Source organism: Lepidochelys kempii, chromosome 6, assembly GCF_965140265.1.
Source record: "Lepidochelys kempii isolate rLepKem1 chromosome 6, rLepKem1.hap2, whole genome shotgun sequence".
NCBI classification, from domain to species: domain Eukaryota; kingdom Metazoa; phylum Chordata; order Testudines; family Cheloniidae; genus Lepidochelys; species Lepidochelys kempii.
This window is the reverse complement of record NC_133261.1, coordinates 120,799,528-120,814,485: the sequence shown is the minus strand read 5'-3', so window position 1 is coordinate 120,814,485 and position 14,958 is coordinate 120,799,528. Positions and strand designations below refer to the sequence as shown.

The 14,958-nt window shown below is 38.8% G+C and overlaps 1 protein-coding gene across 17 annotated transcripts in view; it reads left to right on the top strand.

Annotated features, from left to right (window-relative positions):
- The window catches only part of SLC38A6 (solute carrier family 38 member 6), a 53,997-nt gene that overhangs the window by 13,115 nt on the left and 25,924 nt on the right, over window positions 1-14,958 (top strand). For all 17 annotated transcript variants that reach the window (XR_012159599.1, XR_012159597.1, XR_012159598.1 and 14 more), the window contains one exon: window positions 309-348. Coding sequence is in view for 14 of the 17 variants with exons in the window: in XM_073349913.1 (XP_073206014.1) it covers window positions 309-348 (40 nt within the window). In the remaining 3 variants the exon portion in view is untranslated. The remainder of the gene's footprint in view (window positions 1-308; window positions 349-14,958) is intronic.

Here is a 14,958-nt window from a genome sequence, read left to right as displayed (position 1 = left end):
GTTCTAAGAAAATTATTAGAATATACTCAAATGCCCTCTGAATGATACAAAAATGAGCGGTCTACAGAGCAGACTTCATTTATAACTACTTTTGTTCTGTCATCTCAAAATGAAAATACAGTATTCTGGTGAAGATTTTTTGCTGTTATATTACATTTGTTTCCACATGTGTTAAACTAAACAGAAGACAGTACTAATTATCAGTTCTACGTTTGGTTTAAGATAATCAATATGCAATTTGACTGTTAGACTGAAGTTTTGATTTAAGTTTTCCTTACCCTTTCTAAAGAAATCAATTTTTTTTATAGGTTATTGTGGGAAGTACGATAATTATTCAGAATATTGGAGGTAAGAAATTTCATAGTGGAGTATGTGTGCTTTGGGGTGTTTATAAACACAAAAGGCTATATTTCGGTAAAATTATACTTGTGAGAGAGGCTGACAAAAAGGAAATTTACGGGCAAGGTTTATGAGATCTTGTTATGCCCAAGTGCTACAGTAGGTACACTTTGTCACATCACATGCTCTTTACCCTGCAATTCCTACCCATGACGTGATGAATGCAAACATAAAAGTTGGCCTTTGAATTTAATTGTTTTAGTGGCTTCTATTTACTGAACCATAGAATGCTGTGTATGCTAGCTTAATGGTAGTTTTTCTCTATTTTTGGTTAATTCGAGATTTTGTGTTGATTATAAATTATCCTTCGTAATGTGGTCTGTTTTTCACACTAATCAGTTTTTTGTCATCTGCTGCGTAGTCTAGCTATTTTTATTTCAAGACAGTTATTTTATTAGGAAATGTACTAAGATGAGCAAAAAAGAACTACCGGTATATAATCAATTACATAGTTATAAACATGTAAATCCCAATTAGCAACCAGCATATGAATAAAGTAGGAGTACTTACAGAAATATTAAGAGTAGAGTCCAAAAGAAGGTAGGTTTAAAAGGTAGAGTTAGAAGAGAGTGACTGACCGCTGTGGAATGCTCAGGTTTAAACTGGATTCTTTCTCCTGTATGAAAGCAGGAAATGTGCTGAAAACAAAATAAAAAGATTAAGAAAGAGGATGCAGACAGTCATTTATAGCGACTCAGAGAAACAGTGTTCCAGTGTCTGTCTAAAGAACAAGCAGTCATTATCAGAGTACCTGGACTTATTGCAAAATGGACGTAGAAGTAGACCAAGTAACTGCTTTTATGATTGGCCTGCCTTTACTAAAATTGCTAGTAATGGAAACTACTTAATTTAAATGACTATAAAAATCCTGGAATTAATATCAGACAGGAGCAAACACATTAATTCCAAGGTCTAAAGATTATTTATTCATGCAGGTTTTAGAGGATGTTATGTAGCTAACATCCTCTAAACAGATTTTTAAATTTCCTTTCCCATTTGACTGGACCACTAAATAAATGCTTTTAGACAAAGAGGGGATACATAGTGAAGGTTCGGGTGACTCTGGGATCTAGTACAAGGCTATTCGGTCAAAGGAAATTTGAGTCTTATTTCATCCCCATAACAGTTCATAACCTTCTCTGTGTGTCATTTTTAATAAAACTCAGTTTAGTCATGCTAGAGGCCCAAGCTGTTGCATGTTGGATATTATCAAACTGCTTATTCCATCTTCTGCAATGGAATTCTCTGCCAGGGATCTTGACCTGTTCTGCCAAGAATTTCATTTCTGTTTAACAGGTTAATTCAAGGAGCAGCTTTCACAATTGGAAAGCGTTCTTTCAAGTATTTAAAAATGCCTGTCACTTTCCAAATCCTCTGTCTTTTGGTTCTCAGGATTTAAGTGCAAAGATCTTTTGTATAGGAGAGTGGAACACGTATTTCCTGCCCTCATACATTTAAGTTCTTTGCAAAGATTAACCCATTTCACAGATAGGGATAGGCGATTTTTCCCTAACTGAATCAATGTAGTGTTGCTAGATCAAAAGCACCCCCCCCTTTGCATAAAGAGGCACTCTGCCTTGTCTAACTGGAGGTGGGGATGGGGAATGCAGCCTCCATGGCACTTCCTCCATCTCCTGGTATCCTGTGGGAGCTTTGTATTCACTCTCAATGAATCCTCCCTCCCCAGCAGCTGCTATTTCTACTGTCTCAAAGAGACTCAGCCAATAGCAGCATGGTCCTTTGGAAGTGTGCTGCCAGGGGAAAGGTGGGAGCTAGTGAAGCCGTGTGGTGGTCAGGAACCACCCTTACAATTGGCTCTCCTAGTATTTAACAGATTTCCAGGATTAGGAGGCCTCCCCCAATCAAAACTCCATGTTCTTGACCCTTGAAGAGACAATTAATTAAGGTACAGGAAGTTTTCTTGCCTTTTTGGTCCCCTTCCATGGGTTTCTCAGTGAGAGAGGTCAGGCCTTTGAGTTTAGTTTGTCCTGAAGGGATGCCTCTAATCTTATCAGTATGGACTTCTTCATGTTCAGCCCTTTCTTTGATGTCCCATCCCCCCGCCCTTGTTTCTTTGCATCCAGCAAAGCCATGACCCTTCAGTAGTCTTTCACGCTGTATCAGTGTCTTAAATTTCAGAGTACGACTAGAAATAAAATGTTCTCAGTTTACCTTTTCCATCATCAGAGCTGGGAATATTGTATCATTTGGAATCTCATTACAAAGAAGATTATTGGCACTTTCAGAATGTAGGCTAAGCATTATTTTTTAGTGTGGTCTCATTTCTAAAAGTAACCAGAATATATGGAAGTGACTTACACTCAATTGGAGTGGAGACGTTATTTAACGTTTTTTTTTAAACCATGTTTAAAAGGATGCCTTTAGTGTTCTGGGTTAGTTTTTTTTTTTTCTTCATAAACTTTAAAAAGCCTTTTTCTTATGGTTATATTTTTTTAAAAAAACCCAAAACAAAAAACATCTTGCAGAGTTGAAAGTAAACTTCTTATTTTTAATAACTTTATTGCACATACCCACTGGTTTGTTTGTTTATATGGGGATGCTGACTTTACTACTGTGCAAAGAAGCATTGACAAAAGAAAAACTTGCTTGGTTTTTACAAACAGCTATAAGAAGAGGAATAGTAACTCAAATTTGGATCAATCAGCCTTAAAATTTTTTTCCTTAATAGTCATTTTAAAAGTTAAAGTTGAGACATAAGCAATCAGAAGCCAGGGAATTCAAAGTTAGGGATAGGGCTTGGGATTTGTCACTCTAAAGTTTTTAAACATGATTTTTCTTTTTCCACATTTATAAGTCTAATTGAATAATTGTCTTTAAAAACTTTACTCCTACTAGTAATAGTTACTCACTCAAATAGTCCCACTGACTTCAGTGGGACTATTCACATAAGTGCTACTTAGCATGAGAAGGGGTTGGAGAATTAGGCTGTAGATAGGAAGTTGCATGATGCCAGATCATCATGTTGTCCTATCCATGTCCTGTACTGTCTCACTTCCCACCTCCTCCTGAGATCCATGCATGGAATGATCCTCTAGGTCAGGGGCGGGCAAACTTTTTGGCCTGAGGACCACATCGGGTTTCCAAAATTGTATGGAGGGCCGGTTAGGGGAGGCTGTGCCTCCCCCAACAGCCAGGCGTGGCCCGGCACAGCCCCTGACCCCTATCCTACCCCTCCTGCTTCTTGCCCCCTGACTGCCCCCCCGGGCTCCTGCTCCATCCACCACTCCCTGACCACCCCCGGACCTCCCTCACCTGACTGCCCCCCACCGCCCCATCCAACCCCTCCTCTCATTCCTGACTGCCCCACCCCAGGACCCCTGCCCCATCCAACTACCCCTCCCCCCTATCCCCTGACTGCCCCCCACTGCCCCATCCAACCCCTCCCCTCCTCTCCTTCCTGACTGCCCTTCTGGAACCCCTGCCCCCATTCAACCCCCCTATTCCCTGCTCTCTGACCGCCCCGACCCCTATCCACACCCCCGTCCCCTGACCACCACCCCGAACTCCCCTGTCCTCTATCCAACCCCCCACCCCCTTACCGCGCTGCCTGGAGCACCGGTGGCTGGCAGTGCTACAGCCGTGCCTCTGCGCAGCACAGAGCACCGGGTCAGGCCGGGCTCTGCAGCTGCGCTGCCCCAGGAGCTCGCAGCCCCCCTGCCCAGAGCACGGCACTGGCAGCCCAGTGAGCTGAGGCTGCATGGGAGGGGGAACAGCGGGGGAGGGGCCGGGGACTAGTCTCCCGGGCCAGGAGCTCAGGGGCCAGGCCTGAGGGTCCCACGGGCCGGATGTGGCCCGTGGGCTATAGTTTGCCCACCTCTGCTCTAGGTGTACGTTTCAGGCCTGCCATGCTGAAAGGGGGGAGGAGGTCTGTTGTCTATTCCATCTACACACATCCCAGCTGAAGGGCTCTCCATGCAGTTCTGAGTCTGCATGTGTGAGAGGAGGGGGGGAAAAGCATTTTGTCCTAAGGAAGATTCTTGGTTACCACAGCACCAGGCTGTATTCACTTATTTACGTAAGAGGGTGGATTGATTTAAATCACTGATCTTGATTTAAATCAGCAAGCAGGAAATCTTGATTTACATAATTGATTTTAATCTTGTTCTGCATTTATACTTTTTAGTTTTTTTGAAAAAGATGGTTCATTCTCATTGGTTAGTATGTGTCACAGGGTGACACTGGCCTTTTAAGAGGAGCAGGGACAGTACCTGTGCTGCCTCAGCTCACTTCAGTGGGGCTTAAAAGAGGTTATATGAGCTCTAGAGAAGAGAGAGCGCCAATGAATGAAGGTAACCTTAGAACACAGACATGAGTCAGTTGGGAGAGGGGCGGATGAGAGCTTCCAGAGCTAGGAGACTGACTGTGGTTCCTGGGAGAAGGCTGAAGGCAAGGAGAGCAGCAAGAGGGGTTTCTCCTCCAGCCAGGGCTGAAGGCAACAGGTGCCTGCTGTTTCCAAGCTGGAGCCAAGACTGATGTCTCAGCACTGAAAGGCTGAACCTTAGAGAACAGTGAGAGGGCCAGAGGGAGTTAAGAGATGCTCCTCTGGCAAGAATGATTTCCCAACATGTGGATGAATCCCCTGGGAAGAGCAGGGTTGCACTCCAGTTGGAAGGTCTGGGGTGGCTGTCCTGGCAGAGGGACCGAAGAGGACTGGCAAAGAGGCCATGGTTGAAGGTGCCAGTGTGTGGTATATGTGGCATTGAGGGCCAAAGATGTGTTGGGTGTTTGCACTTGGGTGATAAATGGAATATGTGTTGGGACTTTACCAGAACATAGTTCAAAACAGTTCATGATAATAAACCATGTTGATGGATTAGAGGATGAGACTGTATGGAGTCCTTCAGTTACCCAAGAGGGGATACTGAGGCAGGGTGCCACAGAGCTACTCCTGGCCATGAGGGGACAGTCAGGAGGTGAGTAGCCCTGCTACGGTATGATTTGGTCCTTTTTTTGCTAACCATACTAATACCCATTATTTAAGCAATTATATATTTATTCCAATTCTTGATTTTTACTACTTTTATTATATTGAGATGCATTTCTTATTCTCTAGATGATTAATATTTTTACTTACGATTTGTGTCAAGCTGCATTTGGATGGAAATTGAAATTCAATTAAAAATCTGCAAAATCATCATTTTTAAAATGTTTTTGTTAGTTAAATACAATTACATTAAATGTGCTGGCCACATACGGAAAAAAGTTAATCAAACTATGTTTTACATATAAAAATGATTTATTAAACAAAGGAAGTATTATCTGTAGTTAATGAAGTCAACTGATGGTTTCTAGTCACCATGACCTTCAAGATTTTAGAACTGTCAGATCTCCTCCTATCACACCTTGTTTTTAGTCTTAGATTGGAAGAGGAAAATAAACATTCCTGCTTTTTCAGCTCCCAACAGGTTTCTCAAACTTTGAATGAACTAGTTGTTGAACTGAACTAGTGGGATGTGGAATAAACTGAAAAGAAGAAAATATTCTCTCTGCACCTGCAGAAGAGGCTACTACTGTCAAAAGCTGATTTAGCCCTTCAACAAACTCTGGTTCCAGTGCTTATTCAGTGACTGTTCAAAGAGAGTCAGTGGTATGACTTTCTTTGAAACTTCAGGAGCAAAGATGTACTGTTTGAATGTTTTTTATTTAATTTAAATGATTTTAATAGAGTATAGTAAGGTTGTCATTTTAAATGAGTTTAATTTTTAAAAGAAAAATTTATTTTAATTTAAAATCAGATTTGACATTTTAAAACATCAATTTTTTAATTTAAAAAACCCCATCAATGTTTATCTATTCTGTTACATAATCCTCTCCAGAAGTAACTGAATCTAGAGGGAGCCCCTGCTATTGAAGCTCCAATGGAGTTGTGTGTCTGTGTAGCAGTGAGCGGGGTGCAGTGGGCCAGAGCCAGGGTTCTGCATCCTGTGGGTTTCCCTAGATCCTGAAGGATCTGCCAGGTTTTGGGCTGCTACTCCATGGAAGGGGGCAGGACAATGAGAAGGAATTCTTCCCCAAGGAAAAGCTCTCAAAGATTTCCCATTTAAAAAATACCCTCCGATTAATTGTCCTCTCCAGCAATAAAGTGTGTGTGTCAGTAGGGATATAACAGCATATATAATGAATGAAGTTGGAGAATGAAGTATTTTAGCAAGATTTGTGGAAAATGGAGAGACACATCATAAAGTATTGCGCAACAGCATTTCACAATCTGTTGCCAACACTAACACATCTTCAGCATTGAGGTCTAAAGCAGGAATTATGTGGGCGGAGTTTTACAGCATATTTCTCCAGGCTAAAGACTGGCACTAGCAGAAGATCATTGCTTTAGGGAGGTATGACTGATCACATGGAACCTGGAAGTTTTGATAGATAGAAACAAATTGGAAATTTTGAGAACATTAATTTAATGATACTATATGCAGTAGCAGCTGGAATTAAATACTGCAGTTGAACACAGATGATCTCCGCAGGGATCTTTTGCAACAACAGTCTGAGGTGTACAGTGGAATTCTTTTGTTAAAGATCAGTTTGCCTGCTTTTTGTTTGTTGTGTCCAAATGATCAGTATTTGCAGCTCCATGGAATTGAGTTTCCCAAATCAAACATATGTGAAAGCAAAATTTCATTTTACAAGGATTTAGCAAATTCTAGTGCTCAAGAAGATTAGTTAGTTTATAATGGTTTCCAGTTGTGCCTTCTACAAGTTAAATTATTTACCTGCAGTCAACTGGCTCTCAAAAGGTGCAAAATTATTTCCTCTTTGAAAACATCAAAAACTGTTTCCAGTCAGATTCTAAACTAAAAGCAAAAACAAATTGATGAACACCAAAGGGTATCGGGAAAGGAAACTGAAGCAATGGTGGTGGTTTTGCATCCTGCAAGCCTAGCTCTATCTTGAGCTATGCTGTTTGCTTGCATACTATGCATTTTAAACAGACGTTCTACAGATACCGCAGACATTTTATTCTCTTGTGAGTTACATTTTACAGTCTGTTAATATGATCAACAAAATGAACAACACATGAAGGCAGTCAACTAAACTGTAGCAAATTTCAGTAAATGATGTTGAATACATTACTGAATATTAACATTTTGATTTCTTATTTTTTGTTTAGGAGATTTTTTGTGATTAAAATAGTCAATTTTTGGCAGACTTTTCTTAAGTATAAAAAGAGCTAAATCTAGGAAAGGGTCTGCATAAGAGACTTTTTGGGGGGTTTTGTAGAGGTGTGGGTAATGTGCTTTTCCAACAATGCTCTCTCAACGCCATCTGCTGGCCAGTCAGAGCATAGCACTAACATGAAGTTGTGATGTTGGGTTTTTGTTTGTATTTTTTAAGTGCTGCTAATTAGCAGTCTTAAGCTGGTTATGCTGAAGAGAGGGCCTTTTTTAGATTTTACTTGGATTTACATTTATTACAGTTAAGACAGTGGGAGAATTAGAGGGAGCCTAAATTAGGGAAGAAGGAATTTATAACATGCATAAGCTTGGTTAAACATACTTATAGCTCCAGTGATGAATTTGTACACAGTGCAATTTACATAACTTATATATAAAACTACAGCATTATCTTGCTTCTGCCAAAGCTCAAGTGGCATATTTTACACCATGAAATTAAAATACTCAAACTTCAGTTGTTTTCTATGATCAAGATAGTCATATTTTTCTGCTTTGCAACTTACCTTTTATTCTGCTCAGAGTTCATTTGTCATTTAATTAAAAATGTATTGTAAATAGAATTTTGTCTTGTTTAAAAAGTGCTAATCTGGAGGAATTTAAATATGGCAAATATAGTGAGAAAATCAGGGATTGCATCCTTGTCTCTCCCATCAGAGAACATATTCAACCAACCTATTTGAATAAATTAACACCCCCATAGAGTGGAAGGGCAGACCTAGTGCATCTCTTTGCTAAAGACTGGATTGGTTAATCCTTTAAGAAGTTACTGACCTTCCTCCAAATACAGAAAATCAAATCCTGTTTTTAAGCAAACTAGAATGCATGCTGCCATTTGTGTTTGACCTGAAAGCTAATTAGCCTTATTTTTTTAAACTGAGGATTTCCAGTGTAGAGCTTCTTTAAATAAGGGCAGGTTTATCAATTGCCATACTAAATTAACAATTGATGGCCAGTAAGAACAATTATGCTGTATTTTCATAATGTAGTGAACGTAATTGGGGGATTTTTGACACAGTGAAAAAATTAAGACTTTTAAGAAAATAATTCTTATATTTATTTGCAGATTTAATACATTTAGAGCTTTCTACATGAGACATTTTTCCTGTTAGATTGGTCTATTTGTAGTTAAACCACCATAGTTACACCAGTATAACTCCCATATGTGGATGCTCTTATTCCAGAATCAGAGTGGCTGTTTTCAGCTTTATTAAAATCCCTTCCAAAGTGACATAAACTAAACCGGAAAAAGACTCTCATGCCAGAATAAAAGAGTCCACACAGGAAGTTCTGTTGGTATAATTTATAGCAGATTATATTCATCCTGCCTTCTACCAGTATACCTTTCCCATTCAGACAAGTACTAAATCTGTGGTGGTGTTGTGTTTTGTTTTGTTTTTTTAGTACTGTTTTAAACTAAATACATGCAGCTCCAGTGATTTTTGTAGATTTCTGCTAAAGGAAATATATTCTTTTCATAAATATTGAGTGGGAGAGCCTTCAAGACTTTGTTTTGATTGTGTAATATTTTTATACATACCTAATGCATGGGATGGATGCCTTTAGAGTGGTTCTCAAACTTTTGTATTGATGACTGCTTTCACACAGCAAGCCCCTGAGTGTGACCACCCCCCACCCCACCCCCCAATTAAAAACAGAATTTTTTACATTAAACACTGTTATAAATGTTGGAGGCAAAGCCGGGCTTGGGGTGGAAGCTGACAGGTCGTGACCCCCATGTAATACCCTCGCAACCCCTGAGGGGTCACAACCCCCATTTTGAGAACCCCTGCCTTAGAAACTGACATAAACAGAAGAGCGGCAAAGAGTTCTGTGGCATCTTGTAGACTAACAGACGTATTGGAGCATGAGCTTTTGATCCAACGAAGTGGGTATTCACCCACAAAAGCTCATGCTCCAATACGTCTGTTAGTCTACAAGGTACCACAGGACTTTTTGCCGCTTTTACAGCTCCAGACTAACACTGCTACCCCACTGAAGATAAACAGAAGCCTCATGCAGCATGAGGGGCAAAGTAGCTCATGGATTTTTGGTAGCATTCACACTTTGTTTCTTCTGCTCCTCTTCTCTTCGCAGTTTGGTTATAGTATTTTGATTTTCAGATGGGTAGATGGAGATACTCATGGGAGCAGGTGAACTGCCAGCTGGGGGAGGCCAGCCCCGCTGCCCTCCCTGGCCCCCGAGCACAGGGCGGCCCCAGCCACCCCAAGTCTTGGCCGCCCAAGCCCCAGCAGCACTGAAGAGGAGCAGCCTGCCACCTGAGCTGGGACCAAGGGGGAAGGGTGAGCAGGAGGTGGCTTTGGGGAAGAGCGTAGGCTGGGCCACACGGGGTTGTTTGGGGAGGCACAGCTTTCCCCAGCCTATTGGATGTGCCACCCATGGAGATACGGTAATGTTCCTCTCCCTCAGCCCCACTCCAAATCCCCATGAAACAGAATTGCCTACTAAAAATTCAGCATTCCACTCTCCAGTTTCACTTGCATTCACAACTCTCATCTCCTGACATCTCACTATTTAGATGGACACTTTCTCTTGCATCCATTGGGTCAGAACAGACTATTGCTAAGAAGGTCATTTTATCTACAGAGGGAAATGTAAAAGTTCAAATATCTGTTGTCTCATTAGTTTCTATGAAAGATCCAATTTTATCTGAGCAGTCCAGCTCAGTTTCTCAGTGATAGGGTGGTTGTTTTTTTGTTTTTTAGCCTGGTGTAACTTTTAACTAGGTTTACCCCCGCCCTTATTTTAGTTTTTAACCTTTCTTCTCAGTGTTTTGAAATGAACAGAACTTTATTGGTCAGATTCTCTCTAGCAAGGGAATACAATTGTTACTTTTCTTTCCATCTTCTGTGCTGCCTGGAATCTGTGAGGAGACACCTTATTGATCTGGTATTTGCCCAGTTCCACAAGACAAGACTGCTCTGCTGTCTTACTGTCCCCCATCTCCCTCTTCACAGTTCTCTCGTCTCTTCTGTCCAAGAGATTAGTGTCTGGACAGAGGGGTTTTTACAAAGTCTGTTTCCCTTCCTCACCTCACTCCTCTCCTGTGTATAAAGTTTATAAAGTGCTTTGGGATTTTTTGCATGAGGCATTATAAAGATGCAAGGTATTAGTAATAACATAACAAACTGAACTAGTTGATTGAGAACAAGTAGCCAGAGGGAATAAGGTTCATTCTTTCCAACCATGAGATTTTTTTTAAAGGGTATATCACCAACCCAAGTATTAGGAAGGAACAATCATGTCAACAGTTCCCTTTGGATATGAATATACATCCTCCCAAGTCACTACTTTAAACTTTGGCAGCAAATCCCTTGTTTGTGGATAGGATGATGAAAAGAAACTGAAGTTAGTATTATGGGAACCAAAAAGCAAAGCCATTTAGGTGGTTTAAGGTTGGACTACCTGAGAGGATTGGTGGTGCGTTTATTGGACTTTTCTCAATTTTTCTCTTCTCTTCCCACCCCTTCCCCCCCCATGGTTTTTCGAATCTGGGCTCATATGGTGAGTGCCAAACAGTATAAATGCACAGTATAGAAATGCTGACTAATGCATTTATTACATATGTGTTTCTAGTTAGTATTAACCTGTTGTGATGCCCCCAGCTACATAATGATGAACTCTTGGTGTAAAGTAGCTTAACGTTATACATTATAAATCCTATCCTGCAAACTAGCCAGCCAACATCAGCATTTCACAATGTGCTAATAAGTTCTGTATATCAATAAGTGTGATCACTTGTTGCTCTTAGGACAGTGGTGAATCTATTGGCTGATAACTTTAAGGTGGTGAGAATTGTTGTTTTTCTCCCTGATGGAATGTTGAATTACAAAATTTCCATAAGTCGAGTTGTTGGTATAAAGTTCAACTCTGGTTAATTCTTTTTGATCAGCCAGTTCCTAGTAGTAATTATGTACAAAAAGTTAAATTAAAGGATCATTAAAGTTGCTAAATCAAGCAATAGGAAATGCCCAAATTAAGGTTGCCGCTGCAACTGTATTTCAGCCTCTTTGTGCATCGGCATTATGTTACAGTCTCTAGTTACGTCGTCACGTACCATTTATTCCATAGGACCTCGGCATCATTCAGTGCACAAGATGGACAGCGAATGAAGCAGAGGGTATGCAAGAAGAGAACAGACATTCTTTTATATTTAAGGCACTAGACTGGGACTGAGGAGAGTTGAATTCTCTCCTTGGCTCTGCCACGCATTTCCTACATGATACTGGCCAAGACTGTCCTAATACATATATATACGTAAGAGGGCTGAACTCAGATTGCACAGGCAGCCTTACTTCTGGCACTTACTAATTTTTTGAGTGCTTGACTTTGCAACCTTAATGTTCTTTTAATGTAACTGTTTGTATGTGATAGATAATTCTTTAGACCCCTTAAGTGTCTGTTTTAATACTCAACCAAATGACACAAAATGTTAATTCCTTACTATTGGTGCAGATCAGAGATTATGACGTATTCTTTTGCAATTGCCGTCGAACAGCTCAGCTTCATGACCAACTCATCTGTTCCCCTTATGAGAGATGACCTTATACACTAAGTCCTCTCCAGTGTAGGTAGCATTTAAGTTTTACAGTATAACTTGAAGTTTTTATGTCTGCGTCTGCCATTTTTGAAATCTCACAAAATCATTCCTTTGTAGCCAAAGATACCTGTTTTGATTCTATCCTTTTCTCCTACTTCTATTAGTAGACACTGGACAAAACTAGTGGACACTGTAGTTATTTTTTTCTTCTTACTAGAAAATAATTGTTGTTAGACTTTTTTTTTTTTAACTGCTACATCCCATCTCAGTGGAAAGCTTTCCTTCTTTAGTTTCAACAAACTGATTTCTTTAATTAACCTTTTTGTAGTTTTTTTCCAAAGGATCCATGATTAGTTTCTTTATTTTTTTCAATATTGTTTAAGATATTAAAGCAGGGTGTATTAAATCAAAGTGATTTAAATGACTGTTAATCCCAATTTAAAACAAGTTTTCCTTTTTGCTGACTTTAATCATCAGTTTTAATTATGTTTTGGATTTGTACTTTTTATTTTCCTAAAGAAAGGTTGATTCTGACTAGTTGGTAACCGTTAAATATGTTGATTTGCAACTAAATAGAGCCTCTACACTAAATTTGGTGTGCATTTTTGCTGATCAGGATACACTATACATATTTATTTAAGCAATTATATAGCTTCATTTATATTTATTCAAATTCTTAACTTTTACAGTTTTGTTATGGTAAATGATGCATTTCTTATTTACTAGATTAATTTTTTATTTGTGATTTGTGTGAAGCACTGTTTGAACTCAAAATTAAATGTACAAAACCAGCATTTGATTTTTTTATTATATATGACTCCCTTAAAAGTAGTGAACACACACATTTTTCTTATCAAAGTTTATCAAAACGTGTTTTGCATTTAAAACTGATTTAATGAAGTATCATCTGTAGTTAGTGAATCAAATTAATTGTTTCTGGTCACTCTATCTGTCAAGATTTTAGAACTATTAGATCTCAACCTCTTACACCTAATTATTATTCATAGGTTGGAAGAGGAAAACAAGCTTTCCTGCTTTTTTCAGTTCCCAGTTGATTTCATAACTTTGAATGAACTAGTCATTGAACCTAACTAGTTGAATAAATTGAAATGAAGAAGCTACTGCTGTCAAAAGCTGGTTTAGCATTTCAGTAAACACGGGTTCCAGATGCCTAGCCAGTGATTTCCAGCAGTTCAGTGGTTTGACTTTCTTTAAAGCTTGGCAGAATACATGTACTGTGTAATATTATTTTTGGTATTTAATTTACATGATTTTAATAGATTATAATACATGTAGGCCTTAACATTTAGGTTTTCAATTTCAAATTTAAAGTGTGTTCATTTAAAAAAAAAAAACAACACCTGTATTTAATTTAAATAAAAATATTTGATCGATCGATTAATTTAAAACTTTGGGGTTTTCTCAACCTACCAAAGTGCTATTCTTCCTGTGAAATATGTAACTGTATTTGTTGATATGAAAAAGAAGCTGGAGTTATCCTCTTAAACAATGAACAGAGCATGGTATCCTGTTTAGTGCTGTTTACTCATGAGTTGTCAAAAGAGAGATTCATATCTTACGTAAGCTTCAGGGTATAAATATACTCAGTACATTCAGCATTGATTTTCTTCATATCCTAGAGAAAAGAAAAAAGGAAAAGAACATAAATTGGACAAGAAAACTGAAGTAGTTTGTTAGATTATTTATTAGTATATGTATTAGTATATGTACAGAAAGTAAGAAAGATGCATACAAATGTTTAACACGTGCAAGTTTCTTGTTGCACGATTTAGCTCCCTTCTTGGGAGTGAAATTCAATGAAATAGGACTCCAATTTGAAAAACAAACAGTAAGCATACAACAAAGGATAAGCGATAAGCACACAACAAAGGATAAGCAATTAAATGGTTAGCCAGAGGCTGATAGAAATGTATGGGAAGAGTGACATGTGTTAGCAGGAAATCTAAACTTGACGTTAATCTGAAGCTTTCTACAGTTTAAGTTGCAATAGAAATTATGATTTTAAAAAAATCTTTCTGAAGGAGATAAATGTCTGAAACTTCAGACCTGTGTACATAGAATGAATTGTATAGTACAAGTAAGAGAGAGACTGATGGCACTGTTAATGATGAATTGTAATTTAAAGAAAGAAAAGGAGGACTTGTGGCACCTTAGAGACTAACCGATTTATTAGAGCATAAGCTTTTGTGAGCTACAGCTCACTTCCTCAGATGCATATCGTGGAAACTGTCCTCCTTTTCTTTTTGCGAATACAGACTAACACGGCTGCTACTCTGAAATTTAAAGAAAGTTACTGTTTCTCGACTTCAGTAGTTTTTAAAATCTGCCTTTTGGGGGGATAATGTATGAATGTATCTATACGTTAGCATCAGAAAATTCAGTTCTTTGTCTTCTTCCTATTGTAATACTGATATTTTTAAAATTTATACATATTCTTATATAGCACATACCATCTAATTTCCATAGTAAAAGAATCAAATTGGTGACACCACATACAATTTCTCACCAGGCCTTATCAACAGCTGTGTGTCAACAGGGAAAAACAGTTCTAGATTGGAAAAATCTGAGTTTTTTAATACAAAGAAGTGAATATTTCCTTATTTAGTGACCTAGCAACTGTTTTTAATTTAACCTTGCTGTAGGTACATGTCACTTTGTATTAATACATTTCACTTTCTTTACAGAGACCACATTCCTTCTCTTCAGAATTTACCATTAACTGTTTCAGTGCTTCAGAGGAACAGCCGTGTTAGTCTGTATTCGCAAAAAGAAAAGGAGTAC